This window comes from Microcebus murinus, chromosome 8, assembly GCF_040939455.1.
Source record: "Microcebus murinus isolate Inina chromosome 8, M.murinus_Inina_mat1.0, whole genome shotgun sequence".
Taxonomy (NCBI): domain Eukaryota; kingdom Metazoa; phylum Chordata; class Mammalia; order Primates; family Cheirogaleidae; genus Microcebus; species Microcebus murinus.
In genome coordinates, this window is record NC_134111.1 from 19,098,546 (window position 1) to 19,120,412 (window position 21,867).

At 45.2% G+C, this 21,867-nt stretch overlaps 1 protein-coding gene across 1 annotated transcript in view; it reads right to left on the reverse strand.

Moving 5' to 3' along the window:
- Positions 1 to 19,613, reverse strand: part of LCT (lactase) — a 57,232-nt gene extending 37,619 nt beyond the window's left edge. The window contains exons 1-3 of the mRNA XM_076005493.1: positions 18,103 to 19,613; positions 8,902 to 8,981; positions 3,459 to 3,542 (exon numbers count right to left, since the gene is read on the reverse strand). Of these exons, the coding sequence (XP_075861608.1) occupies positions 3,459 to 3,542; positions 8,902 to 8,981; positions 18,103 to 18,748 (810 nt within the window). The 5' untranslated portion in view covers positions 18,749 to 19,613. The remainder of the gene's footprint in view (positions 1 to 3,458; positions 3,543 to 8,901; positions 8,982 to 18,102) is intronic.
- Positions 19,614 to 21,867: the final 2,254 nt, after the last annotated feature.

Genomic DNA, 21,867 nt, shown 5'->3' on the forward strand with positions numbered 1-21,867 from the left:
GGGTCAACGCAGGGAGCCAGACGACCGAGGGTGGCGTGCTCAGGGAGCCCAGGATTTTCCTTCCTGGGCGATCAGCATGCAGTGGGGCAGCCTGTCATTCCCAGGACTGGGGAGCTAGAGGAGTCTTGGAGGCCCCCCGTGTCCTGCCTCCTGCCAAGCGCAGAGTTCCCTGGGGGAGCAGGACCTTTTCTGGTAAGTGGACGTGGGACCACCTTGTGCCTCCTGCAGAATTCAGAACCTGGGGGTGTGCCCTGGCTCTTCATCGGGGTGCAGGGCCTGCTGACAGCCTCAGGGCAACCTGAGACAGCTGGGAGCCCATTGGGGAGGCTTAGAGAGGGGTGTGCAGGTGCCCTGGGAGCTGGAGGGAAGGAGCAGGTGCCCGCCCCTCCCTGCATGGCCTCCGCCCTCTCCCCTCCACAGCCCAGGGAAGAGGCCCCTTCAAGAGGAGGGAGGGGGCCTGGCATGAGGAGGGAGGGTATGTGGGGAAGGAAGCCGTGATTCAGGCTCCTGGGGACACAGCTCAGCCCCTCTCTGCAGGGAGCACTCAGCTGTCCTTCCCGTCCTGGGCGTGGTAACCGTGCATGGGACATGCCGCCGGGCATGTAGCTGGCATCCCAGAGAGGGACGTCTCCTCGCCAGCTCAGCTGTCGTCAGCTGTCATTCTGAGTCTTGGAGGCTGCCTCTGAGCTGTCAAGTGCAGCGTCTGGATTTGAATTCCTACCCAAGGAAATAAAAGCAGTGAAGACCGGTTGGTTGCAGGGTGCAGCAAGTGACTGCTAAGTTTGTTCGAGTGTTACCGTTTGGCTGGCTGGCTACAGACTGGAGTTTCACAGCTTTATCCAGACGTGCGCAGGAGCGGGTCTTCTTGAAAATGTTTTCATATGACAAGGGAACCACATGAACCCCGTAAAGCACATCCTCGAGCACAAACAGTGCCAGAGCCCCTGCTGACTGTCTCTCAGAGGCTGCACGGCCTCTGCATAGTGGTGATGGTTTTAAAATGTGAACCCGTTGGCTTAGCAACAAGCTCTGGTCTAATTCCTCAAGGAGGACAAAAGACAGATTTGGTCAGCAGAGACACCGTAGACCTGGAAGACACCACAAAGTTGTTTGGGGCCCAGAAATCTCGTCAGCAAGCCCACAAGTGCAAGCTGTGGGTTGCACGCAAGTTCAGGTTCAGGCGAGAAAGTGTTTATAAAAATAACAAAGATTAGCTGGGCGCAGTGGCTCACGCCTGTAATCCTAATACTCTGGGAGGCCGAGGCGGGCGGATCACTCAAGGTCAGGAGTTCAAAACCAGCCTGAGCAAGAGCGAGACCCTGTCTCTACTAAGAATAGAAAGAAATTAATTGGCCAACTAAAAATATATAGAAAAAATTAGCCAGGCATGGCGGCACATGCCTATAGTCCCAGCTACTCTGGAGGCTGAGGCAGGAGGATCACTTGAGCCCAGGAGTTTGAGGTTGCTGTGAGCTAGGCTGATGCCACGGCACTCTAGCCAGGGCAACTGAGTGACACTCTCTCTCTCAAAACAAAACAAAACAAACAAAACAAAACAAAACAAAATACACACACAAAACAAAGATTGATCATATGTGATTTTTAAAAATATTAAACCATCCTCATTATATGGTCCCTATACCTTGGACTTATTTTTGTTTGGAAAGGTAGTGTGATATCTTAGAATGAGAAAGCCCTGGTAGTTTATTTTATTTTATTTCCTATTTAGGTCAAGAGGTGAAAGAGAAAGTCCTGGTTTAAATCCCACCTCTGGAGCCTGGCACTGTGGCTGGTGCCTGTAATCCCAGCTACTCAGGAGGCCCAGGTGGGAGGATCACATGAGCCCAGGAGTTTGAGACCAGCCTGGACAACACAGTGAGACCCTGTCTCAAAAAAAAAGTCCCACCTCTGAGGCCCACTACCCAGTGTCTGACCTGGGTTTAATTTCTTAAACTTTAGGGTGCATTGTAAAGGGTGGAGACAATGTGAGGATAGAGGGCCTCATTTAGTGTCTGGTGAGCACTAAACCATGCAGCTATGTCTCAAATGTCTCGTGGATGCATCTACTGTCTTTGATGAGATCATCTTATTATTTGCAAATAACAAAAGCAGCGCTGCAACACAGAGGTTCCCTGTAGCCGAAGTGCTGAGCGTTCGACATTACTGAGCTGGGCCTTTAAACAGATAATTCCTCAGGTAAGCCATCCTTCCTGGCGGTGGAGGTGGTGGGATTCAAAACCAGAGGCCGTGGGGCTGCCGTGCACAGGGCAGTGGCTTCCTGCCCAAACCCACAGGGGCAAGAGGTCAGACATCGCTGGACAGGCCCAGAGAAGGCAGCTGATCAGGGTAAGTATGGGGATACTGCTAGAATTCGGGAGGTCCTGGAGAAACAACTGGGCGCCACCAGGTAAGCCTTGCCAGGAGATGGGGGCTAGTTAGTTGGGACTCCAGGGAATTAAGGTGCACAGCAGTGACCAAGCATAAGAGAGAAACCTGAATCTTGGATAGGAGGCTCCTAACAAGCTTTCTCTAATGAGCTGGAATGGTTAGACTTGATAAAACAATACTGGGTGCAGGAAGCAGAGTCTTGTGCTCACTGGGAGGTCCCCACGGCTGCGATCTGGCTTAATAGACCTGCGTGTGAAATGTGTGGAATGTTTTGCTTTTAAAGAAACTGTTGTAAAATAGACATAAACATAAAATCGTAACCATTTTGTAAGGGTACAGTTCAGTGGCATTAAGCAGATTCACGGTGGGCAGCCATCACCACCACCAGTGAATTGTCTTTTTAAATCTCAGAGTGGGCCGGGCTCGGTGGCTCACGCCTGTAACCCTAGCACTCTGGGAGGTCGAGGTGGGCAGATCGCTCAAGGTCAGGAGTTCGAAACCAGCCTGAGCAAGAGCGAGACCCCCGTCTCTACTAAAAATAGAAAGAAATTAATTGTCCAACTAAAAATATACAGAAAATATGAGCAGGGAATGGTGGCGCATGCCTGTAGTCCCAGCTACTCGGGAGGCTGAGGCAGGAGGATTGCTTGAGCCCAGGAGTTTGAGGTTGCTGTGAGCTAGGCCGATGCCATGGCACTCTAGCCCAGGCAACAGAGTGAGACTCTTGTCTCAAAAAATAAAATAAAATAAAATAAAATAAAATAAAATAAAATAAATAAATAAATAAATAAAACTCAGAGTGAACACTGGAATTTCGATTCCCAGTAGATTTCTACACGAGAGCACAGAAGATCCTCGTCAGCATTTACCTTAACAGTCTGACCCCCGTTACCCGTTCTTGGAGAGGCTGCCCAGCACCTGGCGCTCTCTAGGGACACTCCCAGGTGCCATCAGCCAGTCCTCCGACTGCGGACGGCAGGTCGCCTCACGCAGCAGCCAGGGCATCAGACGCGGCCCGCGCTCCCGGGAACCTGGCCTCGCATCGTCGGTGTGGAAAGGGCTCCACTTACCTGCAATTTACGCAGCTTCTGCAGCAGACTCGCCTCATTTTGGCATTCGTAAGACAAATCGAGAGAGAGGAAATCGACCGAGTCCTGGAAAGAAGCAAACAGGGTCGTGGGAGCATAAGCGTTTCCAAGACAGAGGGCTGCTCTGAGGGCTCCTCTCTGCGACTGCAAAGTGGGGCTTTCTACGGGCCGAGGCGGGCCGGGCAAGGAGTGTGTGGGGACGCCTGTGTCTGCGTGTTGTTGGGAATCCACCGTCTGTGTGCTCGGCCAGGTGTTGGGCACGCAGGAAGCGCACGCTAAGTGTGCATGGTAAGTGGTGGCGGGCTCCCACCCGTGCAGGGGTGGGAGAGGGAGGGAGAGAGAGTCAGCACTGCCCCGCAGCCTCCTCCACGCGGCCCTCGCACGTGGCCAGGCTGGAGGCAGTGGAGCCCCCAGCCAGCCGTTGGGCTGCACGGTGATCTCTGCGGACCCCATTGGGTTTTTAGATTTTGTTTTAATTTCAGGCCACTGTCTGAGGTCCAGCCCGGTTAGCCCCAGCCTGGCCCACTCTGTCAGCTGACAGCACAACCCTCCCGGTCCTGGTTGTCGACACCCCCACCCACACTTGCGATAAAGGCATGCCCTTCTGCCCTGTGTCTGGTCTGCACGTGCTCGAAAGACTTCAGACCCACAGAGTCTAAACACACGAAGACACCGCTGTGATCATTCCTCTCTTCCCCCACTGCCCTCAGCGAGCCTGGCTGGCTGTCCATCTCTATCTTTGTCGTGATTAGGTCATTGCCTGTCCTCTCCCTCTCTCAGATCACCTGTTCCCTCGGGATGAGGACCGTAGGAGATGGCATCTGCTCAGAACCAAGTACTCTGCAGACCTGTGATAACTGACCCACCCGGGGGCCGTATTGCTTTCTCAATGGAGCTATCATCCGTGTTTACTAAAGACGCCACACACTTGCTCCCTGCTGGCAAGTATCTTTCCAATTTTCCCCAGTCTCCTCTCAGCTCTTGCTTCTGCTTGTCAATTCCAAACAACACATAATCATCGAGTTCCTAATTCTGAAATCACTGTGCTGGGTATAGTGGGTGGAGATTCTCATTTAAAGGTGCATAAGAGCCACAGAGGCTTATAATTTAGTAGGGAGGTTAGTAACTGCACCGGTTACATGAAGAAAAGGCAGAAAGGTGGAAATGTCATAAGAAAAGCCCATGCCCGGAGACAGGATTAAGACAGCTGACTAGGCACAGGTAGGATGCGCCTCCTCCATGGAGAGAAACCAGTGTAGTTAGAAATTCTCACGTTTCGAACAGATTGTCTAGGAGAGAATGCTAGGATTCACCAGGGAAGCACCAAAAGTGGGTAAGGAGAGGGTTCAGGACAACTTGCTTGGCTGGGGACTGGCAGAGCTGAGAGAAGCTCCTGGATGTGGAGAAATAGTGAAAGAGAAGCCCCCAGGGCTCCATTCACTACAAGACAATCTCTCAACCCATGCCGGTCTCTGGCCTAACACAGGGGGCTACTAGGAGATTGCACAGAGACAGTGCTCCAGAGAGCAATGTCTGGCAGCTGTGGGACTGGGCACTAGCCTGCCCAATCCACTGCAGCTACCAGTAACACCAATATGGACCATTTGGGCCCTACTGGGTGACTCTACCACTGCTACAGCCACCTCTCACATCACACTAGCTGCTCAGGAGCTGAGACCCTGCCCACACCCCTAGCCCTCTGCTCCCACTTCTACTTTCTGAACAAGCCACCTGAAGGCTCAAGAATTTGCCCCCCAGAACACACTAACATTGCTGCCAGCAGCAGCTGCTCTGGGGCTTAAAATCAGTCATACTCATTCCACTGCTTCCACCACTGGGACCCAAAGACTGGCTCAGCTGCCATTCAAGTGCCCAGCAAAACTTCACTGCAGCCTCAGTTAATAACTGTTCCCTAAACCACCAAGGAAATCACAGGCACCACTGGCGTGGTACACAGGTACCACCCTGTGTACTGCCTAAGAAATCATACAAAGATCACACTACTCTAGGAAGCCAAAATCAAAGCCAAAGTGTCCTACTCAACCAAAAACGTATATATACCTTCAGGAAAAAATTTTCCTCTTTGAAAACAATTTCAAAAAATCAGAACAAGCGACTGCTACATCAGATATGCACATATCAACAGAAGGACACAGGAAACACGGAAAAAGCAATGAAATATAATAACATCAAAGGACCATAAGAATTGTCCAGCAAAAGATCCCAATCAAAAAGTATTCTTCGGCCGGGCGCAGTGGCTCACACCTGTAATCCTAGCTCTCTGGGAAGCCGAAGCGGGAGGATTGCTCGAGGTCAGGAGTTCGAAACCAGCCTGAGCAAGAGCGAGACCCTGTCTCTACCATAAATAGAAAGAAAATTAATTGGCCAACTGATATATATAGAAAAATTAGCTGGGCATGGTGGCGCATGCCTGTAGTCCCAGCTACTTGGGAGGCTGAGGCAGTAGGATCGCTTGAGCCCAGGAGTTTGAGGTTGCTGTGAGCTAGGCTGACGCCACGGCACTCACTCTAGCCTGGACAACAAAGTGAGACTCCGTCTCAAAGAAAAAAAAAAAAAAAAGAAAGTATTCCTCATAATGCCAAATAAAGAATTCCAAATAGTGATTCTGAAGAAGTTCAATGATATGAAAGAGAAAGCAAATGCAAAGAAATCAGAAAATCAATTCAGGATATGAATGAAAAATTTACTAAGGTGATAGATATCATTAAAAAAAAATTTCTGGAGCTGAGAAAGTCAATGAAGGAAATACAAAACACATTCAAAAGCTTCAAGAATAGGACAAGCAGAAGAAAGAATCTTGGAACTTGAAGATGGGCCTTTTGCAACAATCCAGACAAAAAAAAGGAAAAAAGAATAAAAGAGGATAAGCAAAGCCTTTAAGATGTCTGGGGCTACATAAAAGCAACTACACTAACAAATTATAGATATTCCTAAGGGAGAAGAGAGATCAGAAAGTTTAGGAAACCTATATAAGAAAACAATTGATAAAAATTTCCCAGGACTACCAAGAGAATTAGATATTCAGAATCCCCAGGCAAATATTAAGACATTGCAAAAAAGACTTCACCATGGCATATTATAATCAGAATGACTAAAGGAGAAGTGAAAGAGAGAATTTTTAAATTAGAAAGAGAAAAGGATTTAGTCACCTATAAAGGAAACTCTGTCAGACTAACAGCAGACTTCTCAGCAGAAACCTTACAGGCCAGATAAGAATGGGATGGCATTTTCAAAGTGCTGAAAGAAAAAACCTGCCAGCCAAAATTTTATATCCTGCCAGACTAAGCTTCATAAATTAAGGAGAAATAAAGTCTTTCCCAGACAAGCAAACACTGAGAGAATTTGTCACTGGTAGATTGGCCCTACAGAAAATGTTCAAAGGAACCTTAAACATGGAAACAAAAGGACAATATTTACCATCATGAAAACACACTAAAATATAAAACTCACAAGCCTTATAAAATAATCACACAAAGGAGGAAGAGAAAAAAAATTAAATGGCAACATAACAGAAGTTCAGCAAATCACAAAGACAAAAACAGAGAAAAAGAAAGAAATTCTAAAACAACTAGAAATCAACTAACAATATGACAACAACAAAGCCTAACATATCAATATTAACCTTGAATGTAAATGGATAAAATGCTCCACTTAAAAGATACAGACTGGCAGATGGATTTTTTTTAAATGATCCAACTATATGCTGCTTACAAGAAATTCACTTTACCCATAAAGACACATATACATTGAAAATAAAGGAGTGGAAAAAGATATTCCATGTACTTGGAAACCAAAAGCAAGTCGGAGTAGCCATACTTATATCAGATAAGACAGACTTTAAATCAAAAACAGTAAATAAAAAAAAGATGAAGAAGGTCATTATGTAATGATAAAGGAATCAATCCAGCAAGAGGCTCTATAACATGGACATAACAACAGGTAGAATTTTGCTGGAAGAAGGCTCTATAACATGGACATAACAACAGGTAGAATTTTGCTGGAAGAAGGTTTGAGAAACGTAGGAGGACAGAAAGGGCATCAAATAGGGAATGCAGGAGAATAGAAAGCAAGCACAACATACACACTGGGTAACACAGGAGGTGAGGCCAGAGCAACACACACACATGCACACACACACCCCTACACACTTTGGAAGGCCCTGAGGCATTTGTCCCAATCCAGGGGAGTGTGGCTTCCCAGAAAGGAATTGGTCAGAACTGTGCTTTTGGAAGATCACCCAGAAGCAGTGCATAGCCTGGATAGGGGCGGAGAGACCAGTTCAAAGGCTATTGCTCTACAAGCATTTTTTCTGATCAGCACTTTGGTCTCCTGAGTCCATTACCCATAGCAGTATTGCCCTTTGTAAACTAATTTAGGTGGCATTCTGGCCGTGCAATCAGCCTGGGAGTTGTCTATCCAGACTCTTATCTCTGTGAGTTTTATCATATCTAAACTGGAAAATCTGAGGACTGCACCCTGGCACACGGGGCTCCCACCACGGCGCAGAGGCCAGCGAGCAGCATGGTGTCCTATGGTCAGGGCTGCAGAACCACAGAAACCAGCTGTTTTCTGATGGCTTTTCACACCGCCCAGTAGCCAAAAGGTGGCCAAAGCTGTTTACGTCTCAGATGTTTTAATTTTTCTTTTTAAAATTATAGGGAAAAAGTGACAGAGGATATAGAAACCAAGATGGGTACTCTAGGGAGCACATTTTAAAAGCCCATCCTGGCCAGGCGCAGTGGCTTACGGCTGTAATCCTATCACTCTGGGAGGCTGAGGCAGGCTGATCGCTCAAGGTCAGGAGTTCAAAACCAGCCTGAGCAAGAGCGAGACCCTGCCTCTACTAAAAATAGAAAGAAATTAACTGGACAACTAAAAATATATATATAGAAAAAACTAGCCAGGCGTAGTGGCACATGCCTGTAGTCCCAGCTACTCGGGAGGCTGAGGCAGGAGGATCGCTTGAGCCCAGGAGTTTGAGGTTGCTGTGAGCTAGGCTGACGCCATGGCACTCTAGCCTGGGCAAAAAGTGAGACTCTGTCTCAATAAAATAAATAAATAAATAAATAAATAAAAGCCCATCTACCCGTGTATCTGTTTTGCTATAATCTGATCTCTTCTCTTGTCAACTATTAATATTTTGGATTCTTAATAATAATAATAAAAACAGAGCAAGCAGACGCATTTGGCTTCTTTCTGTAGGTAAGCTGACGCTTGACCGAGCCAGAGCTGGGGCTACAAGGTTTTGTTTTGAAAGTAATTAATACATCTAGAGGACACATGCCACTCATTCTGAGGCACTTATAAAAATGCCACACCGACAGACAAAAACTTCTCTTGTTTCTAAAAATCAAAACTGCAACTCTCCTCAGAGGTTACAGTTATATCTCTGGGCTGTCGTCACCTGGGTAAGTGCAGCTGTGGGGGCGTCCAGCAGGAACTCCGGGATCCCTTCAGCTCGCAGGACGACAGAGAGTTTTCCGCCTGAAACCGACAGAGACAGCCGCAGAGGTGAGCGAGGGCAGGGGGGTCTGACCATAGAAGCCACTGGGGATTCAGTTCCTATGGACCTTTCTATTAGATGTTCACCAACTTTAAAAAGGATTTTGGAAGAAATTACCTGATTTTTACTCCAGCTGAAACATTTTAGAAAACAAGGTGGCTTAAAAAAGTAATGTCCTGTTTGAGAATGTTTTATGTAAACCGGGACTACAAGATGCAAATGCAGAGCACTTGGAAAAGTCCTTTGCCCTGCCCTGTCTCCAGCCAGGGAAAGGAGGCAAAGACAGAACTCCTTCCTAAACTTCTTTTTGAAGGTGGGATGAGCTCAGGAAACTGCTGGTCCTTATGCCACTATACAGACAACAAGAGAGCCCCCACCGTGCGGTGAGGTGGGAAACAGGGAAATGTAAGCATGTGCAGCTGTACACACATTAGATGACATTGCTTTGAGATTAGATGACATAACAGTGGCTCTCAAACTTTTGTGCGCACCAGAGTCACGGCTGTGGTTGTTAAAATACCCGTTTCCAGACCCTGCCCTCAGAGATCTGGAGTCAGAAGATTGGAGTGGGCCCAGGAACATGCATTTTAACACGCTCCCAGGGCGATTCTGATACAGTGGTCCTCAGACCACCGTTGGAGAAACACGGTGGCAGAGTTGGGATTCCTCAGGCGTTCTGTGTTGCTAACTCTTCCACCCACATACATCCTCAACCCACACTGGATGTTCCTTGAGGAGCAAAACTTGAACATTATTTTAATCCCTCCAAGTATCAAGCTTAGGACTGGGTGCATAGAAATTGCTCAGACCTGTAATTTGGAAACACAAAACAAAAACTGGATAAAACCAGAGTCTGAGACAGGACTACAGGACTGACTTCCTTTTCCTTGAAATCCTCTATGGGAGGAAGATATCCCTGGCCAACGAAACCACAACTAACAATAACAACCACTATCAACTACCACAGTGCTTATTTCGATAAGCATAGTGAAACTGTGAAATTCCTCTGGGCAAGGAAGGAATATCACTTGAAGACATTTAGTCCTCATTCTGATAAGATAATGTTGTTTTCTAGTTATTTAATGGTTGCTCCCAACATGCATTTCACATTCCACAGAGCTGCACGCTCAGCCCATCGTCACATCAGTACACACAGAACACATGTTCTAGGCCTGTGCTTCATGTTTCAGTATGGCAACTTAGTATCATCTATGGACCAAGGAAGCCAACACAGATGTATAGTCACTCTCTAAGCACAATTAACCCACAAATCATTTGTATGTGGCTTTGCAAGCTGTTTTTACAATTAGCATGGATAAAACGACCTGAAGTCTTGCAAATTCTCAAATCATACAAAACAATCAAATTTCCCTGCTGTGGTTCCTGCCCCACTCCCTGTGCAAGCACACACTATACTTCTTAATGCAGATTACTCAAAACTGGATTCTTACTCGAAGCTTGTTGTTCATGATTTCTTTGGGATTGAAAGGGGTTAATTGGTCTGGCATGAGATAATTTATCTTCCAATTTTTGCTGGACGTGGTTAAAGATGGTGTCCATGCCTATAGAACTCAAAACCGAGATTTGCTGTGGATAGAGAATTGACTGTGTTCAGCCTGTGTGGAAAATCACTGCATAGTACTGTGCTAGATCCATATCCCTCGGAGGCATTACCAAACCCTCTGGGACTCACTGAGGGATAAGCCCACTTCTGTTCCCACCACAGGAGAAGTCATTCCTCCAAAAGTTGTTGTGGTTGTCAATGCAAAATAGCCCCTTTCCCTTATGCTCTGAATCCTTCAGTAAAAGTAATCTGGAACCAGGCGCAGTGGCTCACGCCTGTAATCCTAGCACTCTGGGAGCTGAGGTGGGAGGATGGCTTGAGGTCAGAAGTCCGAGACCAGCCTGAGCAACAGCAAGATCCCATGTCTACAAAAAACAGAAAACTTAGCCAGGCGTGGTGGCAGGTGCCTGTCATCCCGGCTATTCGAGGCTGAGGAGGTGCATACTGTCTGATCCCATTTATGTTTATGGTGACAGAGGTCAGACCTGAGGTTGCTCCCAAGGTCAGGATGGATTCAGAGGGGACACGAGGGGATTTTCTGAGGTATTGGTTAATCTCTTATATATTTTAATTTTACTTTATTTTTTAAATTGACAAACACTAACTAAATATTTATAGGCTGCGTAGTGATGTTTCCATGCATATAATGTATGATGATCAGATCAAGGTAATTAACATATCCATCGTCTCAAACATTTATCATTTCTTTATATTGGGAACATTCAATATCCTCCTTCTAGGCCAGGCACGGTGGCTCACACCTGTAATACTAGCACTCTGGGAGGCCGAGGCGGGCAGATGGCTCGAGGTCAGGAGTTCGAAACCAACCCGAGCAAGAGCGAGACCCTGTCTCTACTCTAAATAGAAACAAATTAATTGGCCAACTAATATATATACATATACAAAAAATTAGCCAGGCATGGTGGCGCATGCCTGTAGTCCCAGCTACTCGGGAGGCTGAGGCAGCAGGATTGCTTGAGCCCAGGAGATTGAGGTTGCTGTGAGCTAGGCTGACGCCATGGCACTCACTCTAGCCTGGGCAACAAAGTGAGACTCTGTCTCAAAAAAAGAAAAAAAATATCCTCCTTCTAGCCACTTGAAACTATTAACATATTATTGTTAACTACAGTTATCCTATAGTGGTATAGAACACTAAAATGTCTTATATCTTGACAGGGTTGTGAGTTACACAGGTGTATGTGTTTGTTAAAACTAATGAAACTGTAAAATTGAGATCTGTCCATTTCACTGTCTGCAAATCATACCTTGACCAAAAAAATTCTTAGGAAAAAAACCAGAACTGCATTTCATATTGTTTATTTTCTAATTGGCAGTAAATGTAAATGTATTTCTTTAACATACATTTTTTAAAAAACAGGGTGAATGTGCTTTATTTTCTAAAATGCTACCTTTTCTGTAGTTGAAAGAAATTTTTATTAGAAATAGTTGGCTTTGTACCAATAGGTGTTTTTTTTTGTTTTTTTTGAGATAGGGTCTTGCTTTGTTGTCCAGGCTGGAGTGCAGTGGCATGATCACAGCTCACGGCAGCCTCAAACTCCTGGGCTCAAGCGATTATCCTCAGTTTCCTGAGTAGCTGGGACTAGAGGTACGTGATAGCACCCAGCTTATTTTTCTACTCTTTGTAGAGACAAGGTTGCTATGTTGCCCAGGCTGGTCTTGAACTCTTGGGCTCAAGCAATCCTCCTGCCTTGGCCTCCCAAAGTGCTGGGGTTACAGGCGTGAGCTACTGTGCCTGGCCCAATTAACTGTGGACATTACAAGGGAGAAAAGTCATGGAAAGACAAATAATAAACAGTATATTTAACACAGTGGTAACCTGGGGCAGGGTAATGGGAGATGGGAGGGGGCAGAATAGCAATATGGTTTGTTTTGTTTTGTTTTATAAACCTTCAACCCCCACACCTACTTTTGTTGTTGTTATTGAGGTATAATTTTTTTTTTTGAGACAGAGTCTCGCTTTCTTGCCTAGGCTAGAGTGAGTGCCGTGGTGTCAGCCTAGCTCACAGCAACCTCAAACTCCTGGGCTCAAGTGATCCTCCTGCCTCAGCCTCCCAAGTAGCTGGGACTACAGGCATGCGCCACCATGCCCGGCTGATTTTTATATTATATACATTAGTTGGCCAATTAATTTCTTTCTATTTTTATGGTAGAGACAGGGTCTCGCTCAGGCTGGTTTTGAACTCCTGACCTTGAGCAATCCGCCCGCCTCGGCCTCCCAGAGTGCTAGGATTACAGGCGTGAGCCACCGCGCCCGGCCAGAGGTATAATTTATATACCATAAAATTCCCCTCTTTTAAAGTGTATAATCCAGCGGGCTTTAGCTATATTCACAAAGCTGTGCAACCGAATCCACTATCTAATTCCAGGACATTTTCTTCACCCCCAAAGAGATCCATACCCACTAGCGGCTGGTCCCCGGGCCCTGGATAACCACTCATCTACTTTAGTGTCTCTGTAACTTTGCCTATTCTGGACATTTAATGTAAACGGAATTGTATCATATGTGGTCTTTTGTGACTAGCTGCTTTTACTAGCAAGTTTGCAAAGCTCCTCCGCGTGGTAGCGTGTAGCATGTATGAGCACTTCATTCCTTTCCATGGCTGAATTCTATTTCACCGTATGGATGTATCGCACTTTACTGATCTGTCAGCTGATGGACATGACGTTGGTTGTTTCCACTTTTGGAATTTGTAAGTAATGCTGCCATGAATGTCAGTGTACCCAATTTTTGTCTGGACATCTGCTTTCATTCCTTTGGAGTAGATACCTAGAAGAGGAATGTTAAGCCCCGTATGGTGACTCTGAAGTCGAACTTTGTGGGGAGCGGCCAGACTGTTTTCCAAAGCAGCTGCACCGTTGTTGGTTCCCACCAGCAGTGCACGAGCTTCCAATTGCTCACATTGTTGCCATTTGTTACTGTCTGTCCTTTCTATTACAGCCATTCTCCTCGGGTGAAGTAGTATCCTGTTATATTTAAGTTGTTGGATTGAGTAGTTGGTTCATGGGTATTTGTCACAGCATTTTGCTTTTAGCCAACATGTTATATAACTTTTTTGATGTATAATAAATGATGTCTTTTTTTTTTTTTTTTTTGAGACAGAGTCTCACTTTGTTGCCCAGGCTAGAGTGAGTGCCGTGGCGTCAGCCTGGCTCACAGCAACCTCAATCTCCCGGACTCAGCGATCCTACTGCCTCAGCCTCCCGAGTAGCTGGGACTACAGGCATGCGCCACCATGCCTGGCTAATTTTTTTTTTTTGTATATATATTTTTAGTTGGTCAATTAATTTATTTCTATTTTTGGTAGAGACAGGGTCTCGCTCAGGCTGGTTTCGAACTCCTGACCTTGAGCAATCCACCCGCCTCGGCCTCCCAAAGTGCTAGGATTACAGGCGTGAGCCACCACGCCCGGCCAAATGATGTCTTTTTAAAAGAACAGCAAATCTATAGGATTGGACTTAGAGAGAAGAAAACCCCCTTTCAGAAGAGTAAGAAGACTGAAAAGGGAATTTATTTTGTGTCTTGCATGATGTCAGGGGCAGATAGCCGGGTGATACTGGTGAAATACAAAATGAGAGCTAGGAGGAATAAGCAGAAGAAAAGAAGTAATATAGGAGTTTAAAAATAAACAGTCTCTCGTTACTGGATGGAGATTAAAAATAAAACACGCAAAGCATTTTAATAAACATATGTATTTAGTTCTATAATTTAATGAGTTCTATGGAATATGCCCTCAAAATATAATAGGTTTTCCTTCACTTGGGATGGTAGAAGCTCAGTTTTGCATTCTTTCAAAGTTCATTTTATTCAGAGCTTCTTCAGTAGAATTGCAGCCCATAGACATATCTCTACATTTATTTGCTCATCTACCCCAAGGTGGGCTTTCTGAAGAATTCAGTAAACTCCTCATCTCTGTTCCTCATTCCCAAAACTCAGGAGCGCTGCTCTTTTCCCTCAGCCTGGAACCCTCTTCTCCAAATCTCCCAGCTCCCTCCCTTGCTCCCTCCAATCTGCTCAAATGGCAGCCAAGAACAGCTTTCCCGGTAACTCTCTAAAACACCTTCATCACTCTCGCTCGCTCTTCTCTTATCCTGCCTTTAAAGAAAAACTATAGTAAAATGCACATAATATTAAATTATGTGTACATGTTAACTATTTTTTTTTTTTTTTAGATAGAGTCTCACTCTGTTCCCTGGGCTAGAGTGCCATGGCGTCAGCCTAGCTCACAGCAACCTCAAACTCCTGGGCTCAAGCTATCCTGCTGCCTCAGCTTCCCGAGTAGCTGGGACTACAGGTATGTGCCACCATGCCTGGCTAATTATCTCTCTCTATATATATTATATATATGTATGTGTATATATATATATATATATATATATTTAGTTGTCCAGCTAATTTCTTTCTATCTTTTTAGTAGAGACAGGGTCTTGCTCTTGCTCAGGCTGGTCTTGAACTCCTGAGCTCAAATGATCCACCCACCTCAGCCTCCCAGAGTGCTAGGGTTACAGGCATGAGCCACCACACCCGACCATGTTAACTATTTTTAAGTATATAGTTCAGTAGTGTTACAGTATATTCATGTTGTTGTGCAACCAATCTCCAGAACTTCTTTATCTTGCAAAATAGAACCTCTACACCCACTAAACAAGTCTTCACTTTCTCCCTTCCCCACCCCCTGGCAACCGCCATTCTCCTTTCTGTCTCCATGAATTGGACCCCTGTAGGTTCCTCATGTAAGTGGAAAGTATTTGTTTTTTTGTGACTGGCTCATTTCATGTAGCATAACATCCTCAAGGTTCATCCATGTTGTAGCATGTGTCAGAATCCCCTTCTTTTTAAAGGCTGAATAATATTCCATTGTACATATATGCCACATTTTGTTTATCCTGTCACCTGTCAGTAGACTTCCACCTTTTGGCTATTGTGAATAATGCTGCCATGATGCCTTTTCTTTTCTTTATTAGCCTTTTTTTCTTTAACATAGAAAACATGTTTAACCTCTCTATAATAAAATACATGCAAGTTAACAATACAAGGAGATTAGTTTCCAGCTGTCAAATTAGTAATAATAAAAATAATTACAGCATTTAAAACTGGCAGAATGGGGTCAGAAGACTAATTTTATAACTATTGGCATAAGTTATTATAATTTTTCTGGAAAATAATTTAGCACCATGCTTTAAAGTGTTTTTTTTGTTTTGTTTTTGAGATAGTCTTGCTCTGTTGCCTGGTAGAGTGCCCTGGCATCAGCTTAGCTCACAGCAACCTCAGAGCTGGAATTTAAACAATTCTCCTGCCTCAGCTTCCCAAGTAGCTGAGACTACAGGCATATGCCATTACGCCCAGCTAATTTTTTATATTTTTAGTTGCCTGGCCAAATTTCTTTCTATTTTTTAAAAGAGATGGGTTCTCTAGCCGGGCGCGGTGGCTCACGCCTGTAATCCTAGCACTCTGGGAGGCTGAGGCGGGCGGATTGCTCGAGGTCAGGAGTTCGAAACCAGCCTGAGCAAGAGCGAGACCCTGTCTCTACTATAAATAGAAAGAAATTAATTGGCCAACTAAAATATATAGAAAATTAGCCGGGCATGGTGGCACATGCCTGTAGTCCCAGCTACTCGGGAGGCTGAGGCAGAAGGATTGCTTGAGCCCAGGAGTTTGAGGTTGCTGTGAGCTAGGCTGACGCCATGGCACTCACTCTAGCCTGGTCAACAAGCGAGACTCTGTCTCAAAAAAATAAAAAAAATAAAAAAAAATAAAAAAAAGAGATGGGTTCTCCATCTTGCTTAGGCTGGTCTCAAACTCCTGAGCTCAAGCAATCCTCACACCTCAGGCTCTCAGAGTGCTAGGATTACAGGTGTGAGCCAGCACACCTGGCCTAAAGTCTTAAAGAATGCAGATCTTTTCACCCAATAATTTCAATTCTAAGAACCTATCAGAAAGAATTTATCAGAATGTGGTCAAGAATTTACATATAGGAATGTTCATTGCAACATAATAGTTGTAATAGTGAAAATTAGAATAAACATATATGAATGAGAGAAATATTTTAAACTTTATGATCCATTCATATGATGGGAATCTGTAAGACCACTGAAGATCATGCTTTCAAAGAGTTTTTAGGCCGGGCGCTGTGGCTCACGCCTGTAATCCTAGCTCTTGGGAGGCCGAGGCGGGCGGATTGCTCAAGGTCAGGAGTTCAAAACCAGCCTGAGCAAGAGGGAGACCCCGTCTCTACTATAAATAGAAAGAAATTAATTGGCCAACTGATATATATATAAAAAATTAGCCGGGCATGGTGGCGCATGCCTGTAGTCCCAGCTACTCGGGAGGCTGAGGCAGGAGGATCGCTTGAGCCCAGGAGTTTGAGGTTGCTGTGAGCTAGGCTGACGCCACGGCACTCACTCTAGCCTGGGCAACAAAGCGAGAACTCTGTCTCAAAAAAAAAAAAAAAAAAAAAGAGTTTTTAATTAAATGAGAATATACTCATAAACTACGTTAAGTTTAAAAAGCAGAACATACAAGTATGCCTATGTATGATAAACTATATATACAAATATACATACAGTATATAATAAAAAATAAGAAAGCATATATAGGCCGGGCGCGGTGGCTCACGCCTGTAATCCTAGCACTCTGGGAGGCCAAGGCAGGTGGATTGCTCAAGGTCAGGAGCTCGAAACCAGCCTGAGCAACAGCGACCCCGTCTCTACTATAAATAGAAAGAAATTAATTGGCCACCTAATATATATAGAAAAAATTAGCCGGGCATGGTGGCGCATGCCTGTAGTCCCAGCTACTCAGGAGGCTGAGGCAGGATTGCTTGAGCCCAGGAGATTGAGGTTGCTGTGAGCTAGGCTGACGCCATGGCACTCACTCTAGCCTGGGCAACAAAGTGAGACTGTCTCAAAAAAAAAGACAGCATATATAATCCAAAATTGGTTCTTAAAATGGGTGTACCTAACATTCACTTGGGGAATTAATTAAAATCACAAACATCCTGGTTCTGCCTCGACCTACCGAATCACAGAGCCTCCAGTCACCTATGAAGCAGGAATATGAACAGGTACAGTTAGGCTTGTCTCACCACCCATCTTGCAGTTTTGTCTGTCTGTCCTGCTGGAGCGTGAGCTCCAGCTAGAAGGGTTAGCTGCTCTTTTTTTTTTTTTTTTTTGAGAGTCCATACTGGGAAGATAGCTGCTCTTTTTAAGGCAAACGCAGCTCTGAAGCCTCGGCAGAGTCAGGGAGGCAGGGCAGTGGAAGGGAAGGGCAGAAGGGCCATCAGGGGGTTGCTCAACTCAGGGACGGGCCGGGCCGAGGAGGGGCTGAGCATCGTGCAGTGTGAGTTACCCATTCCCATCTCGCGGGGCGGGCAAAGCACGTGCGCGCTGCCGGGTTCTCGGCGACGCGGGGACGCGCGAGGCCGTGCAGAGGTGCCGGCGAGCGGGGGCAACGCCGAACCTGCGGGCGGGAGCGCGGGGACAGGTGGGCGCGCCGGCCACCAGGGGCGCCGTGTACTCACCCCGAGAGGCGAATCGTTCGTGGTAGATCTCGTAGACTTTCCTGTGGGCGTCGGCGAGCGCCTGGAGACGCGAAGCTCTGGACCCCCGGTGGGCGAGCTCCGTCATCGCGCCCTCCAGGTCACTGAAGGTGAACCAGACGCCAGCCAGGTCCCCAAAGGAGCGGAAGGCGAACGCGGCGTAGTCTGCGAAGCGGTCGGCGAAGGCATCTGCGGCGCCCGGGCCGGTGCGGGCGGGGAGGCCCCGGCCGTGCAGCACGACCAGCGGCTGCAGCCCCGCAGCGACCACGGCCGCCAGCAGCGCGCGGTAGCACCGCGCTGCCGCCTCGTCCGGGCTCCCGGCGCTCCCCGCAGGGAGCAGCTGTGCCCACGACAGGAACACTTTGTAATGGGTGACCTTACTGTCACGGAGGCTGCCCAGGTACTCTGGCAGGACGGTGGGCAGCGGCTGGCGGCATGCATGAATGTCCTTGTCCCCGGCTGCAGAATCGGAGCCCCGGGTTCCCAGCGGACTGCCCAGGCTGTGCAGCGAGGCGTCGGTGAGAGGACCCGCGGCGGAAATGAAGTTTCTATCAGATCCCCAGTCTGCACCCCAGCACGGGACACTTAGGAGGAGCCCAGAAAAGACAGCACTCCAAGACAGCTCCATTGTCGAGGAGCTGTTGGGAGGTACGTGGAGGGATCCTAACTTTATAACTGCAGCTGGGACTGTAAATTACTAAGTGATTGTCGACACTTAATATTTAACTAGGTTATCTATGGTCACAAAAATCAGCACATGGCTCACCCGTGTAATATTTTAAAATGTAAAGATTAGAAATAACACAAAAAACCTCAAACTTCTTATGCAATTTAAGGAGAGGAACCTGGAAAATGTCTGAAGGAAAAAAGTTCGTCATTTTTGGGGCCTTACTTACGAATTATTTTAAAATTTGTTTACGTAATGGTCCCCAAAATAAGTCCCTCACCAAACTTTTTTCCCCTTTAAAAATATGTAAGTAAACAATAAACACATTTTGTAAGAGATTCAAGCCATATAGAAACATCTATGAAAAACTTGCAAATTGCCCTGCCTAGGATAATACCTTCAACAATATGCATCCTTCCAGTTTGTTTTCTCTGTGTAGCTTAATGGTTATTCACGGGTCAGAATGCCTGGGTTTGCATCTCAACTGGCAAAGGTTACAGAACTTTGTGCCTCTGTTTTCTCACCTGTAGAATGGGGATAATCAATGGGGGTTATGGGTCATTTTTGTAGCATGTTTAGGACAGTGCAACTCAGTGATAATTATTATTACATATATACAAATGCAAATATGTGTACACAGCATCTAAAATATATAACAATTTAGCATTTATGGGATTGTGCTATATGTATTGTATGTTAGCTTTCTTTTTTTCACTTAATAGCTCTTGGAGTTCTGTCTTTATCAGAACACAAGAGACTTAACACTTTTTTTTTTTTTTGAGACCGAGTCTTGCTTTGTTGCCCAGGCTAGAGTGAGTGCCATGGCGTCAGCCTAGCTCACAGCAACCTCAAACTCCTGGGCTCAAGCAATCCTCCTGCCTCAGCCTCCCAAGTAGCTGGGACTACAGGCATGCGCCACCATGCCCGGCTAATTTTTTCTATATCTATTAGTTGGCCAATTAATTTCTTTCTAGTTATAGTAGAAATGGGGGTCTCGCTCTTGCTCAGGCTGGTTTTGAACTCCTGACCTAGAGCAATCCGCCTGCCTTGGCCTCCCAGAGTACTAGGATTACAGGCATGAGTCACCACGCCCAGCCAAGACTTAACACTTTTTAACAGATGCACAGCATTCCCCAGTAAGGACATACTATAAATTACCTCTTCCATAATGAACATTTAGGTTTTAAATTTTTGTGTTGCAAACAATGCTGCAAACAAGTATCCTTACATATATCTTTGTCCACATGTAACCATTTTTAAAAAATATAGATCCTTAGAAATTAAGTTGCTGACTCAACAGGCATACGCGGTGGCTCATGCCTGTAATCCTAGCACTCTGGGAGGCCGAGGCAGGCCGATTGCTCTGCTCGAGGTCAGGAGTTGGAAACCAGCCTGAGCAAGAGTGAGACCCTGTCTCTACTATAAATAGAAAGAAATTAATTGTGGGCATGGTGGTGCATGCCTATAGTCCCAGCTACTCGGGAGGCTGAGGCAGAAGGATTGCTTGAGCCCAGGAGTTTGAGGTTGCTGTGAGCTAGGCTGACACCAGGGCACTCACTCTAGCCTGGGCAACAAAGTGAGACTCTGTCTCAAAAAAACCACAAAAAAACAGGCATACCCATTGAAAATTTTGATTGAAATGCAAAAAGTCTTCCAAAATGGCCTTTTCAAATTTAAATCCTACCTACAGTTAGAAATGTGCCTAAATCTCTCTGCCTTGCTAGCACCCATCATAAAACTTTACATTTTTGACATGTGGAAGAATGAAAATATTATCTCCTCGTTTTTCTCATTTTTCTTATTACATAGGGGTGAGGCTCTTCATGTTGACTGGCTATTTGTTTGTTTTCCTTCTGAGATTTATGTTCATATTCTTTCTCTATTTTTATTTTATTACTGATATATACACTCAATAGAGTTTGATATCTGGCCTTTATAAAGAAATGATAATAAGAATAAAGAGATTAAAAAAACCACAAAGAGCCCTTTTGTTACAACAGATGGGTCCGTTTGCCATTCTGTGGCAAACATATCTTGCTCTTACTCTATTAACCTGTATCTTGCTCTTGCTCTGTAAATCTATCTTGTCCTTCCTCAATAAACTTCATTTCACACTAGCAAAAAATAAAAAAATAAAACCCAAACAGAAAAAGACACTCCTCCAAAACCCCCCACAAAGAATAAACTTTTAAAAAAGAAAAGAAATGATAGAAAAAAATCACTCCCCTCCTTTTTTTTTACAGTGTCTTATACTCTTTTGCCCACACTGGAGTGCAGTGATGAGATCATAGCAGCCTTGAACTCCTGGGCTCAAGTGATCCTCCTGCCTCAGGCTCCTGAGTAACTGGGACTTCAGGAACATACCACTTCACCCAGCTAATTTTTCTTATCTTTTTTTTTTTTTTTTTTTTTGTAGAGATGAGGTCTTGCTATCTTGCCCACTCCTGGCCTCAAATGATTTTCCTGCCCCAGGCTTCCAAAGTGTTGAGATTACAGGAGTGAGCCACTAACCCTGGCATCCTATCTTTTAATTTGGTTTATAGTATCTTCTTTTAAGATATATTACCTGGTACCATAGTTAAAAAAAAAAAAAAAATCCCAAGTCAAATCCACTTCAGTACTTATTGTTATTTTTGTCATTTCTTTTTTATTGGTACATAATAATTGTACATATTTATGGGGTACATTTGACAAGGTTTCAAACAAGTTGGTCACAGGGAAAGGAAATTATTAGGAGAAATATGTTTAAGTCATTGTTTTGACGTATACTAATTAGTCTTGTTATCTACTAATAAGATTTGTGGGTGCTCACATTCACATTGCACTGCAAAGGTCAGAGATCAACCAAGTCGTCAAGTACTCGCTGTTATTAGACTGTTCCACGTGGACCTTAGACTTTGGCAATATTTTGCTTCATGACCTTTTACATATTTTGCGATTTAATGGATCTTCATCACATGCACATTAATTTAAAAAACAGTTCCTGACACTGACACTATAACTGTTTCCAACAACTTGTTTTCAAAGTTATATTTTAACAGATATGCCTTTTTGTGTTTGACAGGTAGGATTAAGTCCAG